Genomic DNA, 24964 nt, shown 5'->3' on the forward strand with positions numbered 1-24964 from the left:
GAACTCACAGAGAACTGCTGTGCATTAGGGTGGTTAAAGAGCTCACAGAGCCAGCCAGGAGGAGAAAGCAGTGTCACAACCACAGTGTCAAAGCATGAGCGAGGCATGGGGAGACTTCTTGCCTTGCACAGGGGGAGGCAGAGCAGCAGTGTCTGAAAATGGACTTGGGCTGCTGGCAAGAGGCAGCCCCAGCCAGCAGTGGCCATGAACGAGGGAAGCTCTTGCAGTGTCTCTTTGCTGTGTCTCTGAGGAATATGGCATACATGTATTTGCCTCACCAATGAGCAAGTCCAACTTGGCACATTTAAAAGGAACACATGACTCCCCATACCCTGACAAATACAGCTGAGCTTCTGGAGATACCATAAGAAAAGTATTTGGTGTTCCAGCAGACATCATTCAGCACCATTAACAGAAAACACCTGCAAACTGTTCTCAAAAGACCTCTGCTGCAAGTGTTATGTTTACCTTACTGAGGCAAACTGAGGCACAGAAAAAATGACTTTCTCAGTGGCAAAAAGACAGAAGCAGAACCCAGGGTTCCCAAAACACACTTTATGATACCAGGTCTTCCCTCACACTTCCCACAAACACTTCATAGCAGAAGCTGCTTGGAGAGTAACACTAGGGGACAACTAACAGTATAAAGCTACAGTTTATTAGAGACCTGGGAAAAGGGAGGCAAGAAGCTATCATCATGCGATGAGCCAGCTGATCACAAACCCAGATAAAATGCCAGTTAGGGCCTCCAAACCTGAACACAAGGAGCCAGGTACTGGGAGAGCAGTAGAAGGAGGAGGAATTTCAGTGTGTGTGAGGCCCAGCCTTCCTCCTGAGCTCAGTCATCAAGGGGGGCATTAAAAGGAATGCACTGGATTCTGGAGAGGACTTTTGCTGGACTCTTGAACAAGGACACTGCTTGAGAAACCAACTAGGAAGCTTCACTGGTAGCCCGGGTTCAGAGGTGGGAAATGCCAGGCATAGCTGACAGCCAGCCACACAGGTACTGTGAGCTGAAGCAGGTGGCTAAAGGGTGCCGGCCCCTGGGTGCGGTGAGCTAGGGCTGCACCCCGCCTCTGAAAGAGGAACACCAAAGTCAAGCTGGTAAAACAAAATGTAGAGTTTGGTGGCAGGTCTCTGGCCTCAGGTCACGCTTCAAAGCCGGGCTTCACCGGGGCATGCCACGGCACGTCACCAATAGAGCCTGCACACCTGGCGTTGTGACAGGGCCCTACAGCACAGCGTGTCCCAGACCAGCTCTGCCTGGTCATGTATCCTGACCACTGCCATCCCCTGAGGACACCAGCCATTTCTCAGCTACCATGCTTGCCTCCAGGGGCCAGAGGGCACAGCAGCCTGAAGAACAGCCCATCAGAGCAACAGGTAAGGCTGAGGAGCCTGAAGATAACCAGGCTTGTGCTGCCTGAGAAAGGGCTGAGAAGCCATCCCAAGCAATCATTTCTGTTGGCTGTGATTACTTTCAGGGTCCCCTTCTGTGAAAGGCACCAGAAATAACAGCAAATGGCTTTCTTAGAGATAGAGAAACTGCATATGCACGCGCACACATGTTGCCTGAACATGGCAAAAGATTGTTCAGACACATCCGGAGTTAGCTGAACAAAGCAAGATTTGGATCTGTGCACAAAGATTTCTAGGACAAACAAAAGGGCAGAGCTTTTCCTTAGTTTCATAAGGGATAGACAGCAGTTACATAAATGGGAGATGGCAGTCTTTCAGAATCTTTTCAGGAATCAACCCGTCCTGCCACAGCAGGTTTTGTCCTGTACAGCCCCAGAAGAAGCCCTGCCACAGGCCTGCATTCTTCACCGCTGCCATATGGTGACAAAGGCAGTGGACCAGCTGAAATGACAGAGTGCCAGGGTCTTGCTCCTGAGCTGCTTACTGGATCACGCTAAGGTATGTGACAAGGAGTGTGCCTTTAAAAGAAGAGGTAAGCAGTGGTGGAAGGAAATGGTGGAAGGAAACTTGTGGCATCCAACCCACTTCAAGACTTTCCAGAAGCATTAAAGGAATGCAGAGCCTTTGATGAAAGCCTTTCCAGCTCTGCTTTGCTAGCCTTGTCATGTTTGTCCAAATGGACTGTTGGCTGTTCAGAATTTGAGCACCGAGACTTGTGTTCAGGTGATGTGGTAAGGGGTATCCTTGTTGATGACAGAGAACAAGGAATGACAGTTGTCAAGTTCTCATATCTCCTGGTTTCCTCTTAGATGAGTGAAAATGGTTGGTCTTGCAGGTGCATTTTCATAACCATGCCCTTAAGAGAGATGATAGTGTTCAGTTTCTTATCTTGTCATGAGTCATTAATGTGAGTCATAAAGATATTGTCTTGTTTCTCTCCCAGTCTGAGTGCCCAGAGAAGCTACACCTAGATGTGTTGATGTCCTGATGAATTGCTAAGCTCAGTGCCATCAACACCTGTGACCCCTCCTGGTGTTCCACACTCAGACTCTCATTTACTCTCCATTCATATCTATCTTAGACTTCCTGATATGTTTCTTTATTCTCTCTGCCTCTCTTGAATTACCGTTTACTGCCCTAGGACATCCAGTTGCCATTCAGTGGTCCCTGGGTAGCTCTGGGCTCCCTCTGCTCCTTTTGCATGCATCCCCAGCTGCATAAAGGTCATCCCCAGCTGCATAAAGGTCATCCCCAGCTGCATAAAGGTTTCCAAAGTAGGAGAGAAAATTAGGTCTGGAGAGGAGCAGAATGACACTGTCAAAAAAAAAAAAAAAAAAAAAAAAAGTTTCAGTGGCTAAGACAAATACCAGACAGTGTCTTTAATAGATAAAATTGTTAAGTATTGAGATGCACCTAGGACATAGTAGGGTGTAACCAGCTGGATCAGCCAGAAGGTAAGCATAAAGAGATCTGGGATAAGTAATGCAGGAGTGTGGAGCTCTTTCCTGTGGCATATCTGGGTGAGCTCTGCAACCAAGTGCTTTTTTCTTTTTGTTCTCCCCTTCATCCATGTCACTACCTTCCTCTTGAAGTCAAACATGTAACCTGGTCCACTGCTTTGGATTCTCTTTGACAACATGTGCTACTTAGTGATTTCTTGTCTTTCTGCCTTGGTTTTCATGTTGTTCTCCTGCAGTCTGCACCAGAGCAGAGGACAACTGTGATTTCTGAGTCTTTGCACTCTGTCTTTTTCTGTCATCTAATGCAAGGCTCTGTCCTGTGTTGGAAGGATGTAGTGCAGTACTCTGTCAGGGTCACAGAGCACTGTCAGGCAACTAGGAAAGTGCGAAAGAAGGGAGAAGCTATAAACAAACCAGAGCTGGTTTTGTTTCTCTCTCCTCCTCCTGCATACAGGCTGTTTACTGTCATGCTGTCTCACATTCTGCTGTTGTGCAGCGTCCCTTCGGGGAGAGACACCGCGCCTCTGGGTGTATAGCACCTATTGAAAAAAAAATCAAATCTGTCCAGGGCTGCAGCAGCAAATGCTAATGAATCAGGACATAAGAATGTATAAAATTTAAACTGCTTTTAGGAACGGCTGGTAGGGTGGCCTGGACTTTGCTCCTGAGGAAGGACATGAAATGCCTACGTAACCTTGTGTATGTCAACATTCATGCCTAGGGACAGAGCAGACCTCTGGAGAGCTAACTTTGGGCAGATAAAACACACTGTAAGCCTGTAAACTGCTGTGGGCAATGAAGCACTCAAACGGGAAGCAGAACTGCAGAGTGGCCATGCCTGACTTGCAAATGGCAACATGAACTGCATTTGAGGAAATCCTGCCCCAGGAGCTCTTGGTGAATGTAGGAGAATTTGTGTGCCTGCCTCTGCTTACCTCAGGTCTGCTTCGCCTCCTGGCAGTCTGCAGTCCCAGGCCTTGTCCTAAAGATGTAAGAGCATGCAGCAGTCATGGCTGGTGTCTCTTCATACCTGCTTTTTTAGAGAGGACCTGGGGGCTTTCTTTCTTAGCAGGCTCTCAAAATTTACCCACCTCATAGCTGCTATTCTGCATGACTTAGAGATATTCCTGGTCTAGATTGCTATGTCAAAAACTTTACATTTTCTGCTCCTTCTACCTATTTTATCTCCCTCTCATTTCTCATCATATCTCATTTTTCTAGATGTGGGGGGGAGGGGGGAGGAGGGAAGGAGCATCTCTCTGTGTTTGCATTATACATCTTATGCTAATCTTAGGTTCTCTGTAACCTCACTAACAGCAGCAAGTTGGTGCTGTAAATATCTGTAAATATTTATGATATTAGTGTTTTATCTACCAAAGAAGTGGAATGGTGGTTTATATCATCTAGATACTTTAGACTACAGATATTTAATCCTTGTCTACCTGCTTTATCCAGATAATGTCTATGTGTGGTTCTATTGATCCTATTGTTTAGCTGTTCTTGATTTTTGTCAGTCAAGCCAGTGATATCTGAATGTAGCACACCAGTTAAAGATTGATCTTCTTTACTCTTAGATTTGTTTGAATCCTTTCTTATCTTTAACCTATTGCCACTGTAGCACTACTAGGTATTCAGATAATGGACTAAATGATTAACAAAACTTGACAAAATCATATTTCTTCTACATAATCTTCAAGTCTTGCAAAAGCCAAGACTGGTTTAGTTTTATCTGGAACTTTTGGAAAAGAAATGCTCCTCACTCATGCACCATGTCTGATACTGCTGTCTTCTTCACTGTTCTCAGAGCTGCTTTTGCACTGTGAGCATTTGGGATCTGCTTCTTGCTGCATTCAATAGAGAAGCAAATCGTACTCATCAGCATGCAATTCCTCCCGCACATGTTTTTCATCCACTCTCTTGCTGGCTTGAGTCCCTGAAATGTTTTACGAGCTTTATGAAATTCAGCATTAGGTGGGATTAAAACAACCTGGATCCTCAGGACAATGAAGGCAGCAGCCCAAGGAAAGCAATGAAGAAACAGACCTGAAAAATTTCTGTCTGGCAATTCTGCTAGACAAAGCTGTTTCTGAGTTAAGTGGTGGCAAGCCGAGGCCCAAGTGTAAAGCTGGACTAGAGGGAACCCCCACCACCCTCTTCAATCAGATGTTTTTGCAAACCTGTGCCTCAAGCTGCAGGAAGGAGGGAAGAAGAGGCCAGGACTGGACCTTCAACAGAGAGATGAACACATAGTACTTGGCAACATCTCCACTCTGTGTGCTGGGGCACATGCAGGACATGTCTAGTGTGACCAGATCCCCTAAGAAAGGAACAATGTTTAAATTAGCTTCAAACGAGAATAATTCTTTTCAGCAGGACTCCTCTAAGCCTGACTTCCTGCCAGGTTCCCTTCCCCATGTTCAGGATCAGGGTCTCTCCTGCTCTGCAACCTTGTAGTAACAAACAGGTCAGAAACTCAAGGCAGCATCATCTAAGAAGCAAGAATGAAGACCCAAAACATGTGCTAAAACCTGCATGGGATTTAACACATGGCCCAGGCTCATCTTGCCTTGCTGCCATAGTGTATCAAGGCCAAGCTTGTAGCTGAATTTAAAATCTCTCAGTAAAAGTGACAAGGCTTTGTGGCTTGGTGCTTGCTAGAGATTTATGCTGGGCTAATAATACCTTGGTTGTCTTTCTTTGAAGACCACATCCTTTAATCAGAAGCAAAGACTGAGAATTTGCAAGGCAAATGCCCCTCTCTGTGGATGAGCATCAGAAAGCAAAAAGCACCAACCTACAAGTGGTTTGGTGAGAGAAAAATACAGTGTTTGATGTGAGGATCTCCTGGCTTGCTAAGCGTATTTGTCTCAAGCCACCACTCTGGCCAACGGTTTCTGCTCCTGTGTGGACAGAAGTCTGCCTCAGCAGTGTTGTGATTCAGATCAACTGGGTCAGTAAAATGACACAGCAGAAAAATTCTCCCCTCCCTCGTTTCTTTCCTGTTGCTAGCTTAATTGCAGCCAGACCCAATTCCTGTGGTACAGTCAGATGTAAGAGGGCAGCTGAGGCACAGCCTGTGTGTGCACCCAGCAAGGGAGAGCTTTTGTCCTCCCCCAGGCTGCCCAGCTGGAGATGAAAAATTCTGAGGATCAAAAGGCCCTTGAAGAAGCCCAGAAGACTGTCACTTCAGGAGTGGGCTAGAGGAAAGCAAGAGCCTCCAGCCAGATGCTTTAGTTGGCAGATCTGGTTCCTCCCCATATCTCAGTTCTGCATTTCTATGCCATTGGGATGTACTTAGGCACAGGGGCAGAGAAGTGGTTTGTTTTGTGTTTTTTTTTTTTTTTTTACATTCCACGAAGTGAAGGGAAGCAGCACCTCTGCCTGAAGAGCAGCCGAGTAACTGAAACCACCTGTCAAGAGAAACCCAAACCTCTAATTGTGCTGCTTCAGAGAGCGCTTCTCCTGCACCACTGTGCAGGCACCATGTGGAGCAGCGAATTCGTGGCTCAGAAGAAGACTCCTGCTCCCAAGCACACCGGTTTCTTTTCTCACTGTCCCAGGCATGTGATGAGAGGGCTGTCACCGCAGCACAGGGAGGGTGAGGGAGCGTTTATGATGGAAATACCCTTGGACACAGATGTGCATGCTTGGTGAAGCACTAGGACAAAAGTCTTCAGTGCACACAAATTTTTCTCAAAGGGGGAAGTTAAAGTGCAAACTAAACATGAACTTGAGCTGCTTCTGCCCCGCAGAGTGACTGCAAATAACATCCTTATTCAGCAAGCCTGAATCTTGAGTGTATCTATGGCAAAATTTGCCCTCTTGACAGATCTCTAAAACTGTTTCAGAACCCCCACAATCCCCCCTGTTCTTGACTCCTCTCAGCCCTGTAGAGCATTGCAGCTGCATGGAACGTGAGTACCTGTTTTGCTTACTGAGTCAGCATGTCTGCATACAGGTGATAAAGGCATGCATATAGGCAAGTATGCAGATAGGTGAACCTTTGGAGTTTTTTATTACTGGTATTTATTGAGTAGCTAGAGGCATGCTCCTGCTTATCTGACCCTCAAACCGTCAGCAAGAGCTGTTGTTAGGAAAATGCAATTCTGTACAGAGCTGCTGTGCAGAGGGTGGTCAAACCGGAGGCAATTGATAGCGTGACTTGACAGCGCTGATATAAATTATCTTTATAAACCAAAAAAGCAGGCCTTTCCTGCACTTGTAACTCCAAGGAGCCTGAGCAGAACAAGCTTATTTATAGTAAGACAATAGTGCTTGGGAACAGGAGGTTGAGGAGAAACTGTGACAGCAAACCAGCGGAAACCAATCTTCCTGCTTTCACACGTTCTTGGAGCCGGGGACACATGGCAGCGTGATGGATGACGGGTGACCAGGGAGGGCTGCCATGACCCCCCGGGGGGGTCACAGGGCCTCAGCAGGCGTGCGGCTAGGTGGTATTGTCTCAGTGTGGCACCCTCGAAAGGTGACACTGCCAGGACCATCCCTGGCCCCAGCTGAGGATTTCCAGAGAAATCCCCCCTGGGAGCAATGAGCCTTCCAGAGGGGTGAGGGAGGGAAGGAGGGAAATAGGGGGCTGCCCCCCACCCTCCAGCCGTTCCCTTCGATGGATGTGCATGGGCCGTGGACCACGTACCGGCCGCACCGCGGCGTTTTGGCAGCTTCCACTAAGAAAGCAAACCCTCGGCATCCCGGCGCCGGGGGGCTCCACCGCTCCGCCCCGCACCGCCGGTTCCCCTTGCGCGGCCCCCGGAGCGGGGGGCGGCCCGGCACGGCGGCACCGCCCCGGGACGGGACGGGACGGGACGGGACGGGACGGCTTCGCCGCCTTTGTCCGGGTCCCGGCGGGGGTTGCGTGAGAGCATCGGGCACTCCCCGCCACCGCTTTATATAACCCGCCGCCCGCACCCGGTTATAAAACGCCGCCGAGGCAGCGCCGCAGCCAGAGCCGCGTGTCCGCCGCCCGGAGCGCCTGGCGGCCCGGAGGTAACGGGCAGGGACCGGGAGCGGGGCAGGGACAGGGACAGGGACAGGGACAGGGACAGGGACAGGGACAGGGACAGGGACAGGGACACGGACCGGGAGCGCGGCAGGGACCTGGAGCGGGACCGGGACCGGGACCCCGAGCCCCTGCGGGCGGCGCTGTCCCCGAGCGTTTTGGGGTGCGGTGCCGGTGCTGGTACCGGTGCCGGTACCGGGGTCGGGGGGTGGCTGCCCGCGGGGTGCTGCTGCCCGCGCCCACCTGTAGCCTCTGCCGGGCCGGCTGCATCCTTCTGTCATCCTCCCTCGTGCCCGCAGGGCGCTGGCAAGGTGGAGCGGTGCTTATCGGTAACCCTGCAAAAACACGTATAGAAGGGTTCATAAAGTGAGCCTTTACAACCTCTGGGGTTGTAAAGGGAGGAACCTGGCTATCCGAAGCACATGTGAGGTTTACAAACAGTCGAATGTTCAAAAGTCTAACCGGGTCTTTGCCCTTGCTGTCGTGGTCATCTTTTTTTTTTTTTTTTCCCTCGAATGTGTTGTGCAACCTTTATATATAAGCCTTCTCTTGCTGATGTAAGCAGCAGATCCTTTCTTGCTTCCCACAGGCAAGGCTTTCCCAGGGGTCACCAGCCACAGGATGCATCCAAGTTAAACAACCCTTCCTCTTCTCCCCCCTGTCACTCTTCCTTTACTTATAAAGAAATAAAAACTACTACGATTTCTTGAGCTTTCATAGAATGATTGATGTTGGAAGGGACCTCCGGAGGTCATCTGGTCCAACCCTCTGCTCAGGCAGGGCCACCAATAGCTGGTTGCCCAGGACAGTGTCCAAGCGACTTTAAGTGATAGGAAAGGGATAGTTTCTGTTTTCTGTTTGTTTGTTTGTTTTGTTTGTTTGTTTTGTTTTTGTTGTCTTTGTTTTTAACCTGGCTCTTGGAGTTTCCATTTCTTAAGAGTGAGACCATCTCACCTCCTGAGCTATCTGTTGCTTCTGCAGTGATTGGTCCTATTGGTTTTCACCATCTCAGTCCTGGAGGGAAAATGGTGGGAAAAGGGTGTTTTGTGGGTGCAGATGGCAGGAAAAAGATCACTTGTGGAATACATCTGCCTTCCCATAAAACTCAGATAATCAGCAGCAGATGTCTTTGTGCATGGTTCTTTCTCCTCATTCATTATCCTGGTGACAGTCTTGGCTTTCCACACAATCACAGTAACTTTTTAAGCTTTCCAACAAACACCTTTGTGCCAGCAGCTAAAAGGGAAGTAAATGATTAGACTAGTTTGTGTTATTTTAACCCGTTCCCTTCAGTTTCTGGAAAGGGCATGTCGTGTTTCCCATCTTCCTTGCTGTGATTGCCTGGAAAGGGGACAAGAAGGTTTTTGGTTGTGAGGTCACCTGGATAAAAGGCAGGGTGCAGGCTAAGCTCAACCCTTGCCTGGGCTGCAGAACGTGTGGACTGCAGGGTTTCCAAGTTCTTCCCATGCAATGTCAAGACAAGAAGTTTAAACCTTTATTTTTCTATTTTTTAAATGAGTGAAGGGGTTCAAACTTGGTCTCAGTCATTTACAGCAGCAGAAAGTGAAGCACCCCCTTGACAAAATAGCTCTGTTGCTATGACTACTGAGGGAAGCAGTGTTAATGGTTATGGCAGTATTAATACTTTTCCTGCTGTGTAGGTGCTGCTGCATGGGCAAGGAGAACAGCTCTTTCCCTTTGCTGGTCTCATGCCCTTCCTTCCAGGTGCTTCCATCCTGCGCTACAGAAGCAGCTTATCTGCTGGAACTGGGATGGCTTATAACTTTCCCCATGATTTCAAACAGATACCATATTTAATTTTCCGTAATATACCCACTTATACCCTTTGTTTCTTTACTGTGGGATGTACCTGTGGGAGAAGGGAATACTGCCATTCTTCAAAATGAATTGTGCTTGCAGACAAATCCAAGCTTCTCTTCCTCCTTGTAGCTGTGAAGCATCTTGATACTGGCATCACTGAAACATGCTAAGCGATATGTATAACTGCATTTTAATCAAATTGATATCACTGAAACAAACTCGTGCCAGCAAATAAGGTTTTCTCTTCTGTCTTTGTGGGGGTATGAAGCGGATTAAGCATGTTCTACCTGATGGAGGGGAGCTTCAGTCTCTTTAGCTTAAGCATAGCGGCTTGCATCTGTAGCCCCCACTGTGTCAAGCAAGGCATTGACCATCACAAACAGGCTTGGTTTTTACCTCATCAGATGTTCTTTGAACTAGTGTCACTTCTTCAAGAACATCCATGTCTTGTTCCTAAAGGCTGCGTGCATTGTTCTAAGTGTTTCCATGCCTTTGGGGACTACTGGATGTCTTCCAGTGCGGATGTCCATCCTTTTGGAAACTTGGCACTTGTAAGAACTGGAGTGGTGTGCATGAACGTGCTTTTTCAGGACACCTTCTGCAGACCTCTTTGCTCACGTGTCTTCTTCCCTGAGTGTTTTTGTGTTCTTTGTCTCAGTAGATGGGAACTGCCCAAAACAACAGCAGCCCCAAAAATCTTCATGCAGTGGAGTTTGACCTGTGCAACAAGGACACAATGGCAGACACATTTGATCACAGCATCATTTCTGTTGGAGAAGAGGAAGGAGCAGGCAATTTCCAACGTTCTCTTCCAACACGGGAGTCCCTCCGATCCCCTCGGGGCTCTGTCGTGAGTTTCCATAACATCCAGTACTCCGTTAAGCAGTCCAGTGGATTCCTGTGTAGACGGAAGACTGTGGAAAAGAAGATCCTTCAAAATGTTTAGTAAGTTCCTAACTAGAACTGTCAAGTCAACTAACTAGAACTTGACCTAACTAGACCTAACTGACGTAACTAGGAATTAATCTGCTGCTGTGAATCAGTGACCTGAGTGTCACTTTCCAGATTCAGCTGTACTGTACTGTTGTACTGACTACCCTCCTGTCTGCCGTTCATGTGAGCACTTGCTAATTTGCCTTAGGCATAACAATTAGGATATAACTGGAGCAGTTTCAGATCTAGGCAGATTAGGACCAAACTTGTGTGAACTCTTCTGCCAGAAGATCTGAAGGTTTCCTTAACTATGGACTGAGCTGTGGTGGGAGGAAATAAGTAACAGAGGGCAATTGTTTCTTCTTTTCCAGACCCAGCTCAGCTGGGAAGATGCATAATTTGCCTTTTGTAGGTTGCTCTGCATGTCCAGCTCTGATTTTGTTCTGAGTGGCAGTTTGGGACAAGAAAGGAAAATGCTTACTGATTTCACATTTAAGGAGAAGTTCCTAATAATCTTGAATTTTTTCTTTCAACAATTCTGAAAACGTCAATAATTTTGTTCACATCTGACTTCTACTATGAGCTGCATGTGAACAGTCCTGCATTTGGGAATAACTCTTTCCTTCTTTCAGTGGCATTATGAAGCCAGGCTTGAATGCTATCCTGGGGCCAACAGGGAGCGGTAAATCTTCGTGAGTACTTTCTTTTGCTCTTTAAATGGGCAGTCAGCTGCTCAAAGGGGTTGTGGGACTGTTAGGGTTGGGGAAGATATGAGGGAGCCCCAAGCTTAGACTTGCATGTGCCTGGGAGAAATCTGGAGATGCAGCCAGACCTCCTGTCCCTTTGATGTTGGCTTTGCTCGAGTTCTAGCCCTGCAGTGGTGTCACGCCCCTCATCTGCTCCAGCTGACGATCCATATTACTGCTTTCATCGTTAATGGTGGCCAGAGCGAAGATACCAGGCTGAACTGGGGTGACTGAAGCTCAGGTGTAGGCTTTGTCCCAGACCTGCCCTGGGGTGGGGATGAGGGCAAGGTCCCTCAGGGGCAGGAGGGAAGTCAACCTGGTGATGTTGCTGTAGCAAAACTTCCTCCAAGATGCAGGGTCAACCCCCCCGACTGCCAAGAATAGGGTAATGTCAGGCTGTAGGATACCTGCTGGGGATCATCACCCCAGCCTGGCTGTGTCCTGGTGGTGGGAGTGCACATGCTTGAAAACTTTGGATGAAAGCACTGAGAAGTACCTTGCAGGCTCTCTCCAGCCACTGCTGATGCTGTTTTCTCTCCTGTATAAAAATGTTAAGAGAGTGCTATGTCATTCTTCCTTTGAGACTGTCTTGGACAGGCAAATATGGCCAGGGTTCATGCAGGTGTGTTGTTGTGGTGACCCTTGATCTTCCCCTCTAAGGAGACTGCCAACTGATCAGGATGTTTGCAAGAGCCAGACCTCATTGGTATTTACATAGCTAGTAGACAGTCTGACCTCTAATTTGCAGTAAGGAGAAACCAGAGATATGTTAAACCAAAATGACTTTTTGAAATTAATCTTGACTGTAGTCTTGTTTATACCAATTTGGATTAATTTGCTTGAGATCAAAGTAGTTTCTTCTGTGCTCTCCTGGCTGGAGAGCAGACAGCAGCTGCTTGGCAGGGTGCTTTTGTGTGCACGTCTGAGATTAACTGTTAGCGTGGAGGCTGAGTTAATGTCTGTAGGGGGCTGATGGCTCTGAGGGTCTGTATATTGCAATACTGCTGTGGCATAGCTGGCACTTGAGAATCCTCCATCTGCATCAGGCTTTCTGTACAAAAAAATGAAGCCCCCAGAGCAGAGGAAGCCCCTTTCAGTGCCCTGTGTTTGGTCTGGAGCGTGCCATGAGCAGGCTGTAGCTGCAGTCCTGAGTGGTGGCACTCACCCAGTCAAACATAAAAGCAGTTGTCATGGCAAAACCTAACGTCTGGTGTCTGTCTGAAGTCTGCTAGATGTGCTGGCTGCCAGAAAGGACCCGGCAGGCCTGTCTGGAGAAGTGCTTATAGATGGCATCCCACAGCCTCCAAATTTCAAGTGCATCTCAGGATATGTCGTGCAGGTGAGTAAATGCCTTCAGCGGAGGCCTGGGAGACCTTGGGAGGGAAGAGCATAGGTTTTGGTGTAAAGCCTTTGAAAAGTGTCCTCCATGAGAAGAGGTGTATGTGTGGGGAACACATTGGATGGAGCTCACCACTACATGAATGAGAGAGAGTGTGGTCTTCCCTGGTGAGTGAGTAGGTCTGCTGTGGGAAGAGGAACAGCTTCTCAAAAAAGGCAGGGCTCTGTTGCATAAGATGAGAAAAGCATGGAGCAAAGATGAGCAAAAGCATGAAAACATTAAGTAAGGTAATGTTCAATGATCCCTACAGAGTCTAATTTGATAATTCAGGTGTTACAGTGTTGTCCTGTAACACTGAAAACAGAGGAGCAAACTTTTTGCTCCAGCCAAGTAAAGCGTGGAGGTGTTTGGCTTCCCAAACCTGCATGGGTGCCCAAGCCACCCGGCTACTGTGGCTTGTTTTTTTTTTTCTTTGTTTTTTGATCTCCTGAAGTTCCAGCAAGAGTTCTAAAAATAAAAAAAAATAATTAAATTTAAAACAGGGATTGGTTGGTGGGAACCTCTCAACACCCGAAATCTCCTGTTGTAAAACTCAGTGGCAGTTCTAGTCAGCAGAGGTACCTTCAAGCTGTCCAACAATAATTCTAGGAAGTAAGCAGATCCTTACTGTTCTTCCTCTGATTCTGGCTGGCTGGGGCAGAGCTTCGTTCCACTCAGACAGGAAAAGCTGGCTGAATCTGCGGAAGTGGGTGGAGGCCTGGACCAATAATAGACCCTCACAGCCCTGGGGGAGCTGAGGAGAAGGGGATTCTTGGCAGTTATATGAGCCTCTAAATCTGGAATCCATCCAGGCTTCTGCCTGCAGGCAGATACAAAATATGCAGCCTTTCTGAAAGCTGACAGCTGGGGGGCTTTTGAGAGGATGCATGTGACAAGACTGGTGATAAATCTTGGTGCTGCAGGTTAAAGATCCCCAAATCCTCATAAATGGCCAGGAAGTTTCTTGCAAGTGTTCCCAGTTTGAGACATCTGTTTCTCCAATGTCAAAAGCAAACAAATGAAACCTTGAAATGATTGGCAACTGGGCAAGACATTAAACAGTTGCTCTCCCCTCCCACCCCTGTGCACTACTCCCTATATTGATAAAAATGACCCAAAGAGTCATAACAAACTGAAGGCTAAATGCATACATATTTAATGTATTATCTATTCTATGCAGATGGGTGTGTAAACCTGCTAAGTCATGTGTTATCACTATTAAACTGCTAATGATCTCTGCACTCACATCTTGCAAATGCTGAGCACTGGCAGCAGAAACAGCTACCTGCTCTGCCTCACTATAGCTTGTAAGGAAAGTGCACTTCCAGAACAGTATAGTACCATCTGCACTTACACTCCTGAGCCTGAAAGCTGCATTCTCCCTTTGACTTTTGAGTGGTCTTGAATTCTGTGTTCTATATGCTTTGAAGCAGGAGTTGTCACTCAGTCCAGTTTCCCCCGTGGTCCACAAACAGCTTATCCAGTAACTGCCACCACAGGGACTCCAGTGCCCAGTCAGGTAGCTGAGAGTGAGGCTTTTCAGCTGTCAATTTGTGCTGCTTTCAGGATGATGTTGTCATGGGCACCATGACAGTGAGGGAGAACCTGCACTTCTCAGCTGCCCTGCGACTCCCCAGCTCCATCAGCTTTCAGGAGAAGGAAGAGCGAGTCACCCAGATAATCAGCGAGCTGGGATTGAGCAAAGTGGCTAATTCTAAGGTGAGCAGTGAGAATATCCATTTTAGAAATCTTGCTACCTCTGGAAATTAAGCTACTTGACTCTGGGCTGTATGGACTATGTAGCATAGCTACACTAAGCTAAGCAGGAATCTGAAAAGATCATAATACACACAGGAAATCACTCCAGCTCAGGAGGTAGCTTGGAAAGAGGTATGTGTATTTGTTACTAAACAAGGAAGATTTTGGGCCACATCCAGCATGTTGTATAAGCAGAGGGGAAAAAGTTGACTAGTCATAGCACCTTGGAACGCTGCGTGGTGGCTTCCTGGCTTTGTAGGACAAGACAGGGGAATTGTTTTTACCATGCTGAACGCTATGCGGGTGGGAAACTGGGCTGTGATGGAGGAGTTCTGTGCAGAGCTTGCTCCTCCCAGCTGCATTTGTACTCTTATTTTAACTTTATATTACTTATCCCCACTTACTTGGGTAGCAGGTGAGCTACCCATGCAAGGCATCCCCGATTACCAAAGTTGCCTCTGGTTGTTCTGGCCTCCTCATGGCTCTTGTCAGTGTCATCTTTGTTTCCCGATGCCAAAGGTGTCTGGCACTACTAAAAATCACACTGTCTGCTCACTGCTACATGGTCCCTCACAGTGCCCTTTGAATCAGACCCATCATCTGCTGCTGGCTCTGAGAGTCCACTGATGGGAAACTGAAAATGAAAAGGTCTGCTTTTCATGGGTTTGGTGAGCCTTGAATTCCAGAACAAATAGTTGCAAATGCCTGACTTCTTCTGCTTGTAGGTAGGAACTGAATTGATCCGGGGAGTGTCCGGAGGGGAGCGGAAGAGAACCAACATTGGGATGGAGCTCATCACAGAGCCACCAGTTCTTTTTCTGGACGAGCCAACAACTGGCCTTGATGCCAGCACAGCCAACGCTGTTCTCATCCTCCTGAAGAAGTAAGAGTTGATTCCTCAGGGCTCTGCTGAAATTTCTTTGCTATCTCATTATTTAAAAAAGGAATGTTGCTATGACTTAGTAGCTACAATGTTTGTGGTATGTGTTTGTTGTTTTTTTTTCTTAAAGCTAGACTAGCAGACTCAGAAGTGGTTGTAAACTCTTTATCTGGGTCTTGTCCAAAGCTTTTTGAAGTTGATGGGAATCTTTCCACAGCAAGCATTGGACTGGAGCCCAAAAAGCAGATGTAGCTTGGACAGCTTCCCTTTGCCACAGAGAGGGGTGGACTGTGAGGTCAAGCCTTGTAATCATAGTTTATTGGCCTTCCAGCTGAGCCTATTACAAAAGCTTTTCCTCTGTTATGACAATGGCCTGTAACTCAGATCCAACTTCACCTGCATTTTTGCCCTCAGTGCTCCCTGTTATCTGCTTTGGAGATGAACTATCTTCTGCTGCAAAGAGGTCCAAATGAGGCTCATGTAATGAGAATGAGTTCCTAACACTCCTCCTGTGTTTGTGGCATATTGTCTGATTTTGTCCAGGGGTACCTCTTACCCTGCTGCTTGTGGATAGAGGGTCTTAATCACGGGAGATACTTGTTGGGCATCAGTGACAAAGCATTGAAAAAGCATCTGACAAACCTGAAGAAAAACTAGTTTTGACTGCTGTAAAGAGTACGTCCTCAGCAGAAGAGCTAGGAGAAACCTCAGCTGACCAGACTTCAGCAGCCTGCTGTGTAAAGCCTGGCTATGCCACTGAGTGCAATGGGACCTTTCCTGTTAGTCACGCTGAAACCTGGTACAGAAAACTTATAACGAGGATTTATATACAGCTGTGGTTAACCTTTTTGCTTAACCTTTGCTAGCCACAGACAACATAACATTCTGCCTACCTGGACTGCAGCAAGTCTCTTGTAATGATGGGTGCTTGAAGGTCTTGCATGCAGCATCTGACATGGTGAGAGAGAAGTAGGAACTAGAACTTTAATGGATTGAGACTCTAGCAAGCTGACAAGCTTTTGTCTTGGATTTGGATGCTTATATTTTGCTTCAGCTAATATGACTATTTTGAATTGCAAAGTGTGGTGTATTTGGGAGAATTTTTGTTTCTATTTCAGGCTCTCTAGAAGAGGCCGAACCATCATATTTTCCATCCATCAGCCCCGCTATTCCATATTCAAGCTGTTTGACAGCCTGACGTTACTGGCCTTGGGGAAGGTGCTGTACCATGGTCCTGCAAATCAGGCCCTGGACTATTTTAGTTCTATTGGTAAGCTTTCTGTGCCAAGAGTAACATTAATCAGCTACCAAGCTTAAACTGTCAGTAGGTTCTTACCCTTGTGCTTGATAAAACTCTTGTGCTATTTTATCACTACAATACTGTAGGCTGTACATAGACAATCCGAATAGTGTTGGGTTAGAATTAGAAAACATGAAATAATAAAAATAAAAAAGGTAGAATAGAGCACAGCCGTCTCTTGCCTTTGTTTTGACTTGTACCAGGCCAAAGAAACAAAATTGCTTGGACATTTAGAAGCATGATGCACAACAGACAAGATGATGCTCCTAGTTCTGCCAAGCCTAGATGGCAGACCCGGTCAGTTTTGAACCACAGCCTGCAGATTGGCAGCAATCTGCAGAGGCTGATCCAAGAATCTGCTCTAGTCTGAACGTAGGTGGGTGACTGAATGGGCAAAACCATGGTGTGACTTAAGTTGGATTAATAATAGCAGTGTTGGTTGGTTGTCCCCTCTACTGATAAGGAGGATGAGGGTTTCTGACTATAATGGACAGAGAACATGGAGTGAATTCCCAGTATAGATGCAGTCATGGACATTGGATTGCAAGCTTTGATTGCAAGCTTTTTTCACTGGGAAGGAGCCAAGAGTTGTCCATGCTGAGCTCTGTAGAAAGAAGCAAGCTGAAGATTTCTCCTTATCTGAAATCAGTGAGGAATAAGCAGCTCTGAAACTCTGTATAGATACCTCAGTTTCACCATCTGCCAAATCCTGCCCATTCTACTGTTGTAAACTAATGTTCATGAAAAGCAGTGAAGCAGTGGTTTTCTCTCATAGCAGGGTGATATAGTATTAAACCTCACTTTTCAAGCTGTGCTCTGTGTAGTACAAACATGTTGTTGTATGGGTTTTGTTTATTTATTTATTTTTAAGGATATGAATGTGAACCCTTTAACAACCCAGCTGACTTCTTCCTTGATATCATAAATGGTGATTCAACTGCTGTAGCAGCGAACAAGGAAGTTAATGAACCCGTGGACACAGGAAAAGGTAACTTGTCAAGGAGAAACCCACCTGGGTTAAACGTAGTTATGGCAAGCTTTCATTCTCTGTGTTTTCTCCATTCTAAAGACACTTTACTATCTTTTTATTTTTCCTACTAATAGATATACTTTGCTTTGGGCTTGTTTCAAGATCTCAGAAGACTTAAAAGGGATTTTTTTCTTCCTTCAGTAATATAGGAGGACAGTGATAGATATTAGTTGTCTGCAAAATGTAGGAAAGACAGAAAAACTAGAATTGCTTAGTCTCAAGAAATAGCTGAGAAAAGAAGACAAGCTTTCAGTCATGTAAGGGGCTGCCATATGGAAGAAGACAGGCCTAAGAGTAATAGATTTATGTGGCATCAAGAATGATTAGATAGAACTACACGTGAAAACAAATTCTCTAACAATATTGTGAGTGAATGTTGGAAGATTTGTCTGGGGATGCTTTAGCATATCCATGACTGAAGGATTTTGAGGGAACAGTGTTCATAGTGGTGCCTTTTGGGAAACGGATCATGGCAAATCATTGATTTCCCAAAAATCCCATGAAGGTTTTCTAATGGCTTATTCTAAGACTGTGGCCATGTTTATGCCACAAAGAACATGCAGATGATCCAGGCTGGATTAAAACTGCAAGGAAACCCTCTCACTCAAGCTCTTCTCTTAAGCTCAGAGCTACAGTTTGAATTATTCAAATTCTCTGGCTATTCCTGATCATATCTTTGTCCAGCCTCCAGAGCAGACCCATGTTGATGGGCCATGTTTGAAGATAGGGGTTCATGGGGAATCACAAGCCGTATCTTGTCTTTGCCACTTAGAGGTAAACAGTGAAAATGGAGCAGTGGAACAGAATGTGGTCAGCAGTGTGGTGGATGTGCTACACCAGAAGTACCTCAACTCCAGCCTGTACCAGAGCACAAAGGAAGCGCTGGCAAAAGTGGAGCTGGGACGGGGAAGCAATCATAAAATATCCAAGCAAGGGCACGAGATTACCTATGCAAATGGATTCTTCACCCAGCTGTACTGGGTGTCCAAGCGTTCCCTGAAAAACCTCATCAGGAACCCACAGGCCTCTGTTGCACAGGTTGGTAACAATTGTTAGAAGTCTCAGACTTCTGATCTCAGTCCCACAGTCTGAAGTTTGTTGAGCACACTTCTGTTTTCAAAGTCAGGGGAACAGAAAAGTCATGTGCCACTACCACTCAGGTTGTTGCCTTTGGAAAAAAAAAATAGCAGAAGGACTACGGCACTGAATACTGGGGAGTGGGGGAAATGCTCCATTATCTGGTTCCCATGGGGAGCTTCGAGGGAGACATAGATCTTGAGGCTTACTTGACATTTCAAGCTGGGATGTTCTTTGAGTGTGCTTCTGCTAGCTTTTACGAACTAAAGATCAAAGGAAGGAGAAAAGGGAAAAGGATAAACCATGACAATTTGGCTAAAGGTTTTTAATTGTATGTGTTTTATGTTTACATGGATTCACACTGCAAAGTTTTAGGTAGGCATGAATGTTAAGCCCTGTATATACCTTAATGACCATCTAGTGCTTTGTCCCTGTTTGCCCATCTGAAGGACTCCATTCTCCCTTTCCTCTTTTCACTTCCAGATTGCAGTGACGATAATTCTAGCCTTGGTTGTGGGGGCCATTTTTTTTGGTGTAAAACTGGATCAAAGTGGTATTCAGAATCGGTAAGTTGGAAAGATGCAGCTTGCTCATTTCTGTGCTGATAGACCACAGGTTTCAGCCACAAGAAAGGCTCTGGTCTCTGCTTGGACCACAAAGGCGGCTTGGGTTCACCAGCCTGAACACCCTGCAGAATGGTACTATCAGAGGTCCTAAAGGACCCACAGTTCCATTGGGCTTCCACGTGTCTGAAGGAGATGTGCAGGTGAAGACAAAGGAATAAACCTGACTTTGCAGCTAAGATCTACAGTAGCACAATTAAATCTCTCTGTTCTATGGACAGAGACAGAAAAGTGCTGACTTGAACTTGGCTGTTTCTTCACTTCTTGACTTCTGTTTTGTCTTTCTAGTGTTGGATCCTTGTTTTTTGTCACCACAAACCAATGCTTTTCCAGTGTCTCTGCAATTGAGTTGTTCATCAGAGACAAGAAACTATTTGTGTAAGTAGAGATGTTCTTGGACTGTTTCCTACCCTGCAGTGAGGGGGGGAAATATCTTAAAAGCTAACAAAAAATATTTCTACCAACGAGGACTTGAGAGTTGATTTCTTCTTCCAACATCAGGATGCAACAGTAGTGCTAAATCAGTCAGTAAAGCAAGGAGCTCAAATGCTAAGAAGTGAGGGAAGGAAGGGAGAAGTAAAATGCTTTTACTTGCTTGCTGTATCACGGTTTACCAAGAAGTGCTTTTTCCACTTCTGGTAACAGCCTGTTCTTGAAGTCTGCATGTGAATCCTGAAGATTGTGAACCCTGCCTGCCCTCTTGCTGGCCTGGTTGAAACAGGGTTTTGCAGTGGTCCCAAAGTGGTAAGACTGTGCAAAGATGAAGGGGGAGTTCTTATAAAATCTTCTCAAAGGATGAGCAGAAGAAAAGGGCTGCTGACTGGCTTACAAGATATTTTTAACAATCAAGTATATCTGTCTATATACATATGTATATTAAATGCATATATAAATGTGTGTATGTATATGTGTGCATAAAGAAGTGTGTATATATACATGTTGAAAACATGGTTTGGAATAGCCTCCAGCTCATGGGATGAAAGGGCAAAAGACATGCAGTAAAAAGGAAAACAGAGATTTGTGCCTGGAAAATGAGTGTTGTGTTTTTGTGAGGCACTAGTTTAGATGTGCACATGACCACTGGCAGCTTACTCAGAACTGCTTAGTACTACCCCTAACAGCTGCTCAGGAATGAATCTCTGACATTTCTTGCTAGTCTGGCCTGCTTACTCTTGGTGGGGATTCTGGCACCTCACCACTTGAGTCTTTCCATGAGCTCCATTATGCAGCAAGGCAATCATAATGATATTTAATTGCCCTGTGAACTGGAGGTGAGTTAATGTCCTACAGGTGTTTTCTCATTCTTGGCTATCATTCCTTCTCCCTTAGAAACAGTTGTATGAGATAGCTGTGGATAAACTGTTCCTCCAGTTAATCTCATACTTTCCCCTGCTCTTGTGTTTAGGATCATTCTCTTTGAACAGAGCTTTAGGAGCCTTTTTCCAATATGCTATTTAGTAGTCTAAATCATTCTCATTCATCTTCTCAGAGTGCTCCCAGCATTGCTGCAGGGCCTGTGAGATAGATCAGCCCTTACTTTGGAGTGGGAAGTGGCAGCACAGAGAAAATAATCAACTTGCATATAGAGGAGTCAGTGGTAGAAAGAACAAACTGAATCAGGATAAACCAGACACATATACCGAACCTTTTTCCTAGATAACCTCTAAACCTGTAAAACTTGCCTCCTTCCTGTCCTCACAGTCATCAGTACACCAGTGGATATTACCGTGTGTCTGCCTACTTCCTGGCCTTGATGATAGGAGATCTACTGCCCATGAGAACTGCTCCAGCCATAATATTCTCATGCATCACTTACTGGATGATTGGTAATGAACTGATGCTTTCATTGAACCTGTCGTCTTCTAACACGTTTGATTTCTGACTTAGCCAAAGTTTATTTCGTTTATCTAAATTGAAACTGGTTGAACCCTCAGCTGATTTTAAGTGCTTGGCATCATAACTTCTGAAGACTCTGGAGCAGGGGCAGAGACACCAGCAATCAGAGATGGGGACCTGCTTGTCCATGTCTTTTGGTACTGCTTTAGAGCATTCACAGTTGCTGCCAACTCCAGACTCAGCCTTTCTTCCTCCTTTTCATGTCTTGTGTAGGAGCCCGAGGGTACCTCTCCGAAGTTCGTGATGTGGCTATTAACTGGACTTTTTCTTTCTGCTTTTTGACAGGATACCAAGCTGTTGCAGGCCGATTCTTCTTCTTCATGCTGGCGCTGATACTGGTGTCGTACACTGCCACAGCCATGTCTCTGGCTATCAGTGCTGGGATGGAAGTGGTGGCTGTGGCGAATCTGCTCATCACTATTTGTTTTGTCCTGATGCTTGTAAGTACATAAGATGCACAGATGGATTTAGGAGACAGGCTCTCTACAGGAATGGGTCCAGGAGCTTGTTACTCTCTGCCTGCAATTTTACCGATGCTGTAGTCAGACTTCAGTCAGTCTGCTAAATTGTAATCTAAGGGTCAAACCTTTGCTCAAATGCAGTTCTGTAGGTGTGGTGTCACCAGAGCTGTGCTAAAAGTGTGCCTCAAAAAGGTGTTTTTGTAAATTGTCCTTAGAAAAAAAAGGACAGTATTACAAATCTAAGTGATCAACTAGATTGCTTAAAAGGAAAAAGGTTGAAATAAACTTTAGATTAGCTGATTTTGTTGCAGTAACTTGGCTGCCCAGTGGGGTTTGCAGGAATGACATGGTTTGCAGTAAACTGTTTGTGACTCATCAGTCTCTTTTGTTCTCTTTCAGATCTTTTCAGGTCTTCTAGTAAACCTCCCTTCTGTAATGGGCTGGCTGAACTGGCTCAAGTACTTCAGCATCCCTCGATATGGCCTCACTGTGAGTAGAATGTAGCATTGGTCTCCTGTGAGTAGTGGCTACCATGCTGCATCCTGGGGAGGTTTTGTGTATAAATGCAGTTCTCTTAAAAGTCTAGCTTGGTTTCTTTCCTCACATGAACATGGTGAAAGAACAAACCAGCCATCCTCAAAACGGAAGAAAAGTTAATCTATGTAAAAGGTGAAAGCCTTAAAGACTGAACAATTAATTTGTGCCACAATGTTAGTACTGTTTTGACAGCAGCAGAGCAAACTGCCCAGTGAGGCGCTAATTCCTAACCTGAATAGTTGACTCCTCCTGCTTCATAGTGCTGGTGCTGGGGTGTCACTATGCAGCCATATGGTTTTCTGGGAGAGGAGATTGACTCAGATAAAGGTGGATAAATGGGGTCTTGTAGCTGGCAAGACAGAAACCCATGGCTAAATCACTGAAATATAACTCTGAAGTTACAGATTCAGACACCAAATCATCCTGCATGTAGACGTTGGAGCAGTTCCTTGGAAAGTTAGTGGTTAAGAGATTCAGAATAAGTGCTGAGAAGTAACTTTTCTGGGCCACTCAGTTCACACCTAAAAGTAACATGATTCCAAGAGTGGTGATATATATCTTCTAATAATCAAGCACCTTGAAGGTGTTTCAGCTTTAGCACCCCAAGTCACTAGTTCTTTGTAAAAAACTGCTGTCTGCCTCTTTCCCTAGGCTCTTCAAGTGAATGAGCTTAGGGGTCTCTACTTCTGTGGTGAGAAGGGTCCAAATGTTACAGTGTCTGTGGGAGATACAGGCAGTTGTCCTTCAGTTACTTCAGGAGAAATGTAAGTCTTTACCTTATGACTGTTCTTGGGTCTGAATTGTAATGGCTTGCTAAAGGACAAGTCAGACTATTTCAGAGCTTACAATTACCCAGAGAATAAGTGTTTGTGAGAGTAAGTGAACTGTTTCTATAGCTTTTGGGCCCCAAACCCCTGCTGTGGGCCTCCAGTTACTGATGCATAAAACTAAATATTTTTATATGTATCATAGTCTGATGTGGTTCTGAGGCTTGCTCATAAACTGCCAGTTATCCGTAAGAAACAATTATGATGCTATCGAATCATCTGAAAAATTATGAGAACAAAAGATCCAGATTTGTCCCTTAAGCTTTATTTTTTCATGGTAAGTCACTCTATTTCCATCACCTCTGTCTTGCATAATTGTGGGTAGAGAAATCTTTGTATGACGGGAAAATAAAAGTAACCAACTGAAGACTTACAGTATCTTGCACCAGATATAATAAACTTCTGTCCCATGCTTTTCTGCAGGTGTTCTGGTGAAGCATACCTGTGCAGCCAAGGAATTGCACCTACCAACTGGGCAATGTGGGAAAACATAGTGGCTCTCTTCTGCATGACTGTTATCTTCCTCATCATTGCCTATGCCAAACTACGGTTTATGAAAAAGTTCACATAGATTCCTGCACTGCCTTGCTCTGCAACTTCTCAGGTCTTAAAACAGCAAAGCTTGTTAAAGCCTGCTGGAGGTTGCCAAAGATTTTAACTGACTCTTTAGTGGACTTAAGATGGAAATCCTGTCCCAGTGTTTCTGGACCATGATCTCCATATAATTGTATGATTTTGTTTTTTAAGAGGAAATGTATTACTGTAAGATTGCATAAATGATTTTTTTTTTTTTTTTTTTTGTAAGGGAATGTATTTGTCATAATTCTTAGGTGCTTATCAAACTGTTTATTATAGAGCTTCATTCTTCTGTGGCTAACTTTTACAAATATACACAAGGAAACATTTTCCTTTGAAAGTGTGAGCTTCTCCACCACATGGCATAAAGTAATGATGACATTTATGTGTCGATATGTTGCCTCTTGTTGGTGCCTGTCACACCTGAGGAGAGCCAGAAACCAATCAAAATGAGTTGGAGATGCATTCAAGGTTGACGTCTATACAGGGAATGTGCTCTCAGTGCCAGGCAAGAATTATACTTCTAGTAGCTCCTCTGTGGAAGATACTTGCAGAAGCAGCTTTTGCTGATGGCATCTAAACAGTGGTATAAGCCATGGAACCTAAGAGTGAGAAATATGATAACAGTTGTACTGTAAAAATGAATTCTATATTACTTAAGAAGGGATTTTGTTCCCCTCTTTTTTAATAAGTGAATAAAAACCTGTATGTATGGTAAATCTTTTTAGCAGGCTTCCTGTTTGGCTGTGCCATTTCTATATAGAGATGCATATATATATATATACTATATATATACTATGCTATACTATATATATACTATGCTATACTATATATATATACTATGCCATGCTATATATATGCTATATATCAATGCTATATATAGTATAGCGTGTGTGTGTATATATATATATATACTATATATGATACTATGCACAGAGTAAGACACAGAGCTCCTGCTGTGCTAACTGCAGCAAAGCTTGACACAGCACAGCCTGCAGCATGCCAGCAGCTGTCCCCTTACAACCCCAGCTTTGAGGCTGCACGAAGCCCCTCACACGGCAGCGCAGCTGCTACGCCAAGGAAAACGCTGCCAGCATGTGCTGGGGACGGCTGTGCGAGCCGCAACCCTTGGAACTGGGCTGCCCTGTCAAAGTGCAATAAACATTCGCGTCACGGTGTCCTCGGGGTACGCGGTACGGGGCCGGGGCCTCCCCTCACGCCGCGG

General features: G+C 45.5%; 1 protein-coding gene across 2 annotated transcripts; it reads left to right on the forward strand.

The window, feature by feature from the left end:
• Positions 1–7696: 7696 nt before the first annotated feature.
• Positions 7697–24458, forward strand: LOC311439855 (broad substrate specificity ATP-binding cassette transporter ABCG2-like). 2 transcript variants are annotated; one of them, XM_084526076.1, is made up of 16 exons: positions 7697–7883; positions 10376–10662; positions 11283–11342; positions 12621–12735; positions 14341–14493; positions 15258–15415; positions 16531–16682; positions 17584–17700; positions 18515–18780; positions 19303–19385; positions 19731–19820; positions 21144–21268; positions 21624–21778; positions 22199–22288; positions 22988–23100; positions 23587–24458. In XM_084526076.1, exons 2-16 carry the CDS (start codon positions 10379–10381, stop codon positions 23732–23734), a joined length of 2109 nt encoding a protein of 702 aa, XP_084382202.1. In that variant the 5' UTR covers positions 7697–7883; positions 10376–10378; the 3' UTR covers positions 23735–24458. The 2 variants fall into 2 exon arrangements, with proteins under 2 accessions (XP_084382202.1, XP_084382201.1); XM_084526075.1 differs by having other exon boundaries at positions 10379–10662.
• The last annotated feature ends 506 nt before the right edge of the window (positions 24459–24964 follow it).

This window comes from Aythya ferina, assembly GCF_964211825.1.
Source record: "Aythya ferina genome assembly, chromosome: 7".
Lineage (NCBI taxonomy): Eukaryota > Metazoa > Chordata > Aves > Anseriformes > Anatidae > Aythya > Aythya ferina.

Bases quoted from the DNA above. Each gene is read 5' to 3' on its own strand.
- LOC311439855 (XM_084526076.1), top strand. From the start codon at position 10,379: ATGGGAACTGCCCAAAACAACAGCAGCCCCAAAAATCTTCATGCAGTG. The intron at 11,343-12,620 runs GTGAGTACTTTC...GTCTGTCTGAAG, and splicing joins ACAGGGAGCGGTAAATCTTC to TCTGCTAGATGTGCTGGCTG. The intron at 14,494-15,257 runs GTGAGCAGTGAG...TTCTGCTTGTAG, and splicing joins GCAAAGTGGCTAATTCTAAG to GTAGGAACTGAATTGATCCG.